The sequence below is a fragment of the Rhinichthys klamathensis genome, unplaced genomic scaffold (assembly GCF_029890125.1).
Source record: "Rhinichthys klamathensis goyatoka isolate OS25496 unplaced genomic scaffold, OSU_Roscu_1.1 h1tg000225l_1, whole genome shotgun sequence".
Classification (NCBI taxonomy): domain Eukaryota; kingdom Metazoa; phylum Chordata; class Actinopteri; order Cypriniformes; family Leuciscidae; genus Rhinichthys; species Rhinichthys klamathensis.
Window position 1 is genome coordinate 1,109,482 of NW_026606749.1, and position 8,325 is coordinate 1,117,806.

Sequence of the window (8,325 nt, forward strand, 5' to 3'; positions counted from 1 at the left end):
AAAGTTTTGCGTCAAAAAAAAAATTTTTCCCCGCACTTACCACGTGAATAGACATGCAAAAAGTTAGGAAACGTCAAAGCTTCATGCCGTTTAGTACAGCCCTGTTTCTAAATAAGTTCAATAATCAATACAAAATCTAAAAATAAATGGATTTACAATGTTAAGATAGGTAATAATAAAGATCAGGACACAACATTTAAATTCAAATGAATGTGAACATTTATTTTCCAGCCTAATTGATAAATATTTTCTTATTTTCTTTGTACAATAAAAACAAATCTTATGAAACAATAACTTATAACATATATACAATAACAAAAACACTACATACATTTCATTACACCGTAAAAACTTTCATGGACAGTACGCAGCACAATACACAAAAACAGGTTAAGAAAAAACATGAACATTAGCTAGACAAAAAAATGAACTGATTTAGAACGATTAGTTTCAGTAAACAAAAAAAAACAAAAACAAAAAAATTAACGAACAAAATCAGGTTGACAAGTTTTCCTTAAAGCTCATTTGAACGGCACAAACACCCCGTATCATTCACTGACGCTTACGCACAGTCCACACAGGTAAACACCGCCTTTCGTGTGCAGCTCCCACACACCACTTTACGACATTTGGCACATGTCTCCTTGGTTTTATTTTGTTTGCAGTTCCTCCTTACTTGGCACTGCCGCCTTCTCTCCATCTGCTGCTGCTCCTGCCCGGGTCCTGGCTCACGCACCACAAGTTGTGAGGTTTTTGATCCCATGTGGTCGGAACGAAGTTCGCTCGCCAGTCGCGTGATGAAGTCCCTCCGCGAAACATGCTCATTTGTGCACTTATTGTACAATATGTGTGCGTTGATTGCAGCCAGGTCGAGGATGTTATAGAACACAGCTACTGGCCATCTACGGGAGGGTGCTTTTACTGAATATTTTCTAGCCATTTGATCTAGAACGTCTACTCCTACCTTGGTCTTGTTGTAGTATGTTACCGTCTCTGGCTTTCTTTTCTGGCCACTTGTGATGCCAACAGCTGTGTGGACAGTGCTGAGGATGCAGACATTCTTTTTTTTTTTGCCCTGATACACGGTCAGTGTTGCATCGCCACTTTTCAGCACCTCTGTGCTGAACAGCGGCTTTTGCGCCTTTACGCACGGGGGGAGCTCTCGTCTGCTCTTGTTTACCGTGCCAACCAAGCTGGTTTTCTTGGCCTGAAGTGCCTTTGCCAATTCAAAAGAAGTAAAAAAATTGTCGGTGGTCACATTTCTTCCCTTCCCCAGGTATGGGTCGACCATTTTCAGCACCACACTGTCTGCAAGTCGTTGACCTGGCCTCCTCGTCTCGTCTTTGCCCAGATAAGGCGCACCGTTTACCATATATTTGGTGTCGACATCCGCAGCAAGCCAGAATTTGATTCCGAATTTGTCCGGTTTGTTTGCAATATACTGTATGAAACTGCACCTTGATTTTGTAGGGAATAGCTGCTCATCCACAGTGATGTCGGCACCAGGCTTGTAGCAGGCGATGCAGTTTTGGACAAATTTATCCCAAACATCACTCATAAGGGCAAACTTGTTGTCTCGCAAGCGTGTGCGTCGGGTTTCCCTTTTGTCGAAACGAAGGAATCGCATTATTTCCTGAAACCTGTTTCGGGACATGGTCTCCTTGAAAAAAGCGCAGCCCCACTCGGCTGACCAAAAGGTCGCCAAATCCATCCCTTTTCCACCTTGCGCGCCACGAATGTAAATTAAACTAATGAAGGCTTTTAGCTCTTCGATTGTCATGTCCCATAGGTTGTCCTCCTTGACTCGATGGGCCTCAGCCACGGTGCAGTCCCTGATGTGTTTCAGCATGCCATCATCCACCAAACACAAAAAGGCTGTAAGGGCATCTTCAATATTGCGCTTGGCGTGCGCTGTGGGGCCTGCTGCTTCAGTTATTACATTTTGGCATTGTCGCCTTCCTCTGTCTTCACCCAACTCTACATAGGTCCACACTGTGCCGTCTTTCGCCGTTTCACGCCTTTCGGCTGAAAGGGGGTTTATTGGGCCAGGCTCCTCATCTCGTGGCGGACTGTGTTGTCTTGGCACAGAAGGCACATTTGAAGGATCAGGATTTTGCACTATTGCCAAAAAAAGAAAAGAAAAAAGAACAGACTAATTACTTTTTTAGTTCATGAAATCATAATCTTGATAATTAGTCCTTATGATTTCTAATAGCCTGACAATATAGTATTATAGGCTACTAATAATAGCAATAGAATAATAAAAATGAAAAGGTGTGTGTGCCGGTGGAGGTGTGTGCCTGACGTAAAAATCTGAATGAATGGATCGGTCATCAGGAAAGTTGCGTGTTTGCGTCGGTAACAGCGGTGGGTGTTAAATAAGTTAATATGATAACCGATCTGATCGGTAAAGTTATAGCCTACATTAGATAGTTAGAGATGGTTAACTTTACTTTGAAGTTACGTTACAACTATTATTGAGCTAGTCTGCCTCGCAAAGTATAAAAATATAGCTAGAGAAGAAGAGAAACATACCTGGAATATTATCCGATGGAACAAGGTCAGTTCCAGGATCGGAGATGTCCAGCCGGCTCTTTTTTCGACGGGGAATGAATTCATTATCTGAATCACTCTCAGCGCTGGATGAACTGTCTAGGGACCAAGAGACATCGCTGTCCCTATCCGTAACGTTACCTGCTCCTCCATCAGACTCCTCATCGTCAAGCATTCTAAGCATGGCTAAAACCTCTGTGGCTGTCATTGTTCTTTTTGATGACATTTTGTTAGCTAAAATGTATAATATTTATAGCGTAAATGTATAATATTCATAGCGTTGGAATAGCGTAAACAAAAAAAGACAAATCGTTGCTATGCAACGGGGACATTCGTTACAGTGGCGGGAAATGTAGCGGACTTATGATATCTATAATGCGTGCGGTCAAAATGACCGCCATGGCCATTCTAGGTAGAAATACTCAGAACTGTTTTGTGTTTTGTGATTTTAATAAAATAACAGTGTCAGAATAAAATATACACATATTTAGGAAAAGTCAGAGTCATACAGCCACATGGATTTTATTTTAACAAAGTTATTACACTGTAAAATTCAAAAACGGTCAAAATGACCGCCTTGGGAGTTCTAGTGTTAATGATAAATACCCAATTGAGAGATTAATGCATTTATTGTATTAGGATATCTTTTAAAAACAAAACAACACCAAACTGTACATTTAAACAAGTTTAATTATACATTTATAAATAACAATATCATTAGTAGGCTAGCCCGTAATTATCGCATATTCACAACAGATAGGCTATATTCCATATCCATTCAACATAACTCAGAACAAGATAATAACAACTAAAAGTATCTTAGATATTCTTTTGACAGTGAGAGAGACAATGTCTTGGTTTATGAATTCGCTGTCTCCTTTCTCGTCTTGGTGTGTGTGTGTGTGTGTGTGTGTGTGTCAGTGTGTGCGTGCGTGGTCGCTGATCATTGCCGCTGATCAGCACGCCCGCTGCTTCTGATCAACGTGCCAGCTATAGCGGATCAGAGAACCCTTTTTAGTGTCACTGTTGTCGCCTAGTCTTTGTCAGACCGTCGTGGATGTTTCCTGCATGTATCCGTTTTCTGTGTGTCATCCATCCGTGTTTAGCACTCCATGGTTCCACACGCAGCGTCCCATGTGCTGCCAAGGGCTTCATACCGGACATTTGCACACGTTGACTCTCCCAGCATCTGACCAGCTCTCAATAAACATATCTGTCATTTTGCAATTGAATCTTCTGATTATTTCCTAATAGACAAAAGGTCAACCGCGGGAAATGTAACAAAAGAATACCGCGAAATTCAGTGCGGTCAATATGACCGTCTATGGCCGAAATAGGTAAATATGTTAATTTGTTTTTTTGCCTTATGTGTAATTTATATTAAAAACATTTTTAATGGAAATACAGACACTTTTAGGAAAAGTCAGGTACCAGCAGGATTTTATTTATTTTTTCAACAAAGTTATTGCAGATATAAAATTCAAAACGGTCAAAATGTCCGTCGTGGCCGTTCTAGTGTTAAAGCTCCATTATTGCATGTCAGGTGGTAGTGAGCAACACTGCTACATCTCATGGATTATTTATGTCTCTTTTAATAAATCACTTTATGGACGAATGTGCCTTGTGGTACATAGAGAAACAGCAGTTAGATGCCAACAAGAGGATTTGGATTGTGTCCCTATGAGTTTTTCTAAAAAATCTGACTGGTTTGGATTGGCAGTGCAATTATGCTCTACTAGAAATGGTCCTCGAGTCCAATTTTACCTCATGGAACAATGTTCATTTTATAATACCATACAAAACTTTTAAGACAGACCTTCTTCAGTTTAAGTGATGATATACTGTATGTTTCTTGTAGCCACAAGGCAATATCTATCACCCTACAGTTTTATTTCAATTCAATAAACTTGAATAACCTATGAAGAAAACAAATGAGAAAAATACTTCTGCAACTTAGGAAATTGTGGGCAATCAATCCTATTTCACCAAAATTCTCTGAAGCACTACTGGGGATATGTCTGTTTGCTGCCATCAGGCAATGTAATATAAATTCCTCTTGCTATAACCACTTGCCTTTTATTTGAACAGAGATGTTTATTATGTAAAAGTCTAAAGGGTGTTCTGAATGTTCTGAGAAAGAAACTTCTGATGAAAAACTAGGGTGAGATGTTCGGTTCAATTTTGTGGCCACAACAGATTAAACTTGTGGGACACTTTTTTTTTGTCATCCATAATTGAAAATAAAATATTAGTTTATTAATAATATCCATTTCTTATCCCAGTTGCTATGGTTACACAGGTTTGTTTACTTATTAAACTTGTGGTCACAAGAAATAGCATGGCCTTCCCGGTCACCATAAAACACCACTGTCTGGTCAGTAATTTAAAACAAACAAATTAACGAGTTCGTTTGCCCATAAAATCTTTAAGATATTAGGTTAAACTTATTTGGCTTGCTGTCCGCTGGAGAGGGGCTCGATGAAGCAGCTTCAACTCGAGCTCTGATATACCCCCCAGTGGCTAAATGTAGGACCTGTTAATTAAAGGGCAAGGTACCTAAGATGAAGGTGGAGTTTGGGGAGGTGGAGGGATACTGGAACAGCTGATACTAGGGAGAGGTAAGCGGCTGCTTATATACTCTGTTTGTTGATTGAAAGATTGGATGGGCTCGCTCCTCCCTAACTTACGTTTAGGAACTTCATTTAACGAGTTCGTTTGCCCATAAAATCTTTAAGATATTAGGTTAAACTTATTTGGCTTGCTGTCCGCTGGAGAGGGGCTCGATGAAGCAGCTTCAACTCGAGCTCTGATATACCCCCCAAAAGTGTTGAATAAATATTTGGGACAACAAGTTAGAATAACGTGATCAAATACAGGATGCCTATAAGCTTAAAGTATGTTACCCCCCAAAAGAGTGGAAATTGAAAGCTGTATGGAGCATGGATGGACACTGCTGCGGCAGTGATATGTTTAAAGGGGCTCCTGGCTGGAACTGCGTCTCCCTACTATGCCCACCATGTGGGGCTATGAGTGGAGCTCCGGCGGGAGCTGTGTTTGAAAGAGTGTGCCTGCGTTCATTGTGGAGTGAAACGACATGGGCTTGTGGAAATTTGACTGGGGTACATCTCACCGCTGCACTGCTGCGGCAGTGACTTTCAGAAATTACTCCTGCGGGAGTATCTTGGGACTGGAGGTTTGAGTACGAGGTTGGAGAACGCCCTGCCACATCCATGACATGGAGCTCCATGGAGTTAGAGAACATGGGGCTTCCAGATGTCACAAATGGGGAAGAAGGTCCTCGTCCCTAAAGGCGAACGGGCCACCGGTGTCTGAAGCGAAACTCCCTACGCAGCAAGAGGGAGCCTACGGTATACATAGGAAAAGCAGAACTACCATCCTTCTGACGCAGGGGGCGGAGATCACATAAAGACACAATGGCCCGTCGCGTTCGAGGGACGTACGATCCTTGGTACCTCCAGTCCTGATTTATTCGGATAGGAGGGCCCACACTGCGATCCGAACGGGAGAGCCTCCATGGTTAAAAACATGAAGGATCACACAGCGATTCGGAAAGGGAGAGCCCCCACGGCGCCCGAACGGAAAGCTCACACTGCAATTCGACCGGGAGAGCTCCCGCAGCGTTTCGAAGGAGAGAGCCCCCCCATATGTATAAATAGGGAGTTCACTCGGCGATCAAAACGGGAGAGCCCACACAGCAAGTCGAACGGGAGAGCCTATGATGCTTCTGAACGGAAGAGCCCACACGGCGATTCAGATGGGAGACCCCACTCCAGGAGTGGTAGGTCACGCACATCTGAAAAGGGAGAGCTCTCACTGCATCCAGATGAATACACGCCCTGCGGGGCTAGGTAAGCGGGGAGATGCAAAATAGTAGGGAGAAGCGGTCCAGACTTAGAGGGATGCTAGTGTTTGCTGTGCTTGCCTAATGTTATGCAGATCTGAACGAACGTATGTTTCGAAGGCGAGGGACGACCATCGACCTAGCATTTTGATTTGGTGATCGGAAGAAAGCCAAATTGAACATGGCGTCTGGGGCTCTTGTTTTGTTAGGAGAACAAGACCTGAGCGGAGAGTGGTTAGGCAGACGCTAAGAATGTCGACGGTTAAAGTTAGCTAAAGGAGCGCCGCACAGGGCACATAGAACGGGCGTGAGCTCCGCCACAGAAATTACAGACATGGAGGAAGTGGCATCGTTGTCTGTTGCAACGTGATGAATTAAAGCTGTTGCACACTTGTCTGCCTGGAACTGAGGTAGAAATCTGGTTACGGTCATTCCTTGATTGAGGGACATATCAAGTGGATTTTTCTTGGAAAGGAGCTGGATGGTTCGGAAGATCTGAGTTGGTTTGGGGACATTCTGAAGTAGAATGAATGATAGACCTGCAGATGGCGCAAGAAGGGCTTCGAACGCCTAAGAAGACTCTGTTATATAGTTCGAGGTCCAAGGCTCCCAGTAAGGACACTGGTTCCAGGGTGTGACGCGGGCGGCGCATTTAGGATTTAGCTGGAAAAAGCTTATGGTATGTATAAAAATTACTACCTCCGAAAGAGAGACTGAGCTCTGCTATGGTAGAGAGGTAGTCATTTAATTCCTTGCGTCTGGCTGGAAATGAAGAGCAAATTACTTCTGTGTATCTGGCAAAAGCAACGCAAAATTCTGAAAGTGAGAGAACTCGTTTTGAAGGTTGTACAGAATTTGTAAGATCAACGATTTAAGTCAAACGAGCGGTGGGATTCATTGAGAGGGACGAAAGTCAGTAGAGAAGGAAGATCGATAGTTGCACCTGATAGAATTAGGGAACGGAGATGGGCTGGGACTGGTAGTGGTTCCATGGCGATTGCATTGTTAGGAGCTGGAAGATGGACTGCTGTTGAGAGTGAATGGGCTGGCAAGCGGATTGTACTTTAAGATGCTTCTTCAGGTTGGAGGTGGAGTCTTTGGACCATAGACAGTAAAAGAAATGGACACAGCGACCCCGTTGATTTCAACGGAGAGAGTTGAAGCCCAACATGGGCACTCACTTCCTGATAGCCAAGCGCACGGCGCAGGCTCAAACTGAGCTTGACGACGAGCTGACCTTCTAGTAGCTGTGCCGGGACAAATCTGACCTTCTAGTAGCTGTGCCGGGACAAATCTGAATTGAAATCTGAAACAAATCTGTTGTTGAAATATTTTGTCCCGTTGCTTTTATGAACTCTCTATCTATGGGCTTCTCCCTTGACTTTATGCCTCCATGTCCACCCGATTGCCTCATAGACAGTAAACGATTGCCTACGAGCTTCTCCTTCTGTCTACACGGTAATTTCTCTACTGTACGACAGAGCGTCCCGTGGTTATGACGCAATCGTTAGCCTATTTTTACAAAAATGGCTTCTACGGGGCCATAACGTGTAAGATACAAAGTAATGGAGTCTTTTATACATTGTCGTGTTTCTTTAGAAATAAATAATGGACAAATGGAGTCTTTGGACGCCTCAGATGTAAAGTTATTCGCTGTCAAAGTGACGCCAAAATGAATGGGAGTCAATGGGATGCTTACAGCAGGTGATAGCCAGCTACAATGGCGGCCCCCGGAGGCAGCTTCAACTTCCGGCTGATGGATTACCCCCTTGCTTTGGACGCTGAAAGGAGGTTGGTTGCTGGCAAGCAGAGGTTGCACTGCACAGTTAGGCTATATTTCGTTCTCCCTTCTCTTTCTTTAAAGTGAAATGCTGTTTGAATTTCCGAGATCGAAACGCATTCTTGCCCCG

At 43.3% G+C, this 8,325-nt stretch overlaps 1 protein-coding gene across 1 annotated transcript; it reads right to left on the reverse strand.

Annotated features, from left to right (window-relative positions):
- Positions 1–562: 562 nt before the first annotated feature.
- LOC130099257 (piggyBac transposable element-derived protein 3-like) lies at positions 563–2,761 on the reverse strand. The gene is made up of 2 exons (XM_056264864.1): positions 2,536–2,761; positions 563–2,118 (listed from the first exon to the last, which is right to left on the reverse strand). The coding sequence occupies exons 1-2, from the start codon at positions 2,759–2,761 to the stop codon at positions 563–565; spliced, it is 1,782 nt and encodes a 593-aa protein (XP_056120839.1).
- Positions 2,762–8,325: the final 5,564 nt, after the last annotated feature.

Coding starts and splice junctions, on each gene's coding strand:
- LOC130099257 (XM_056264864.1), bottom strand. CDS start 2,761: ATGACAGCCACAGAGGTTTTAGCCATGCTTAGAATGCTTGACGATGAG. Junction 2,119..2,535: donor TCCATCGGATAATATTCCAG/GTATGTTTCTCT, acceptor TTTTGGCAATAG/TGCAAAATCCTGATCCTTCA.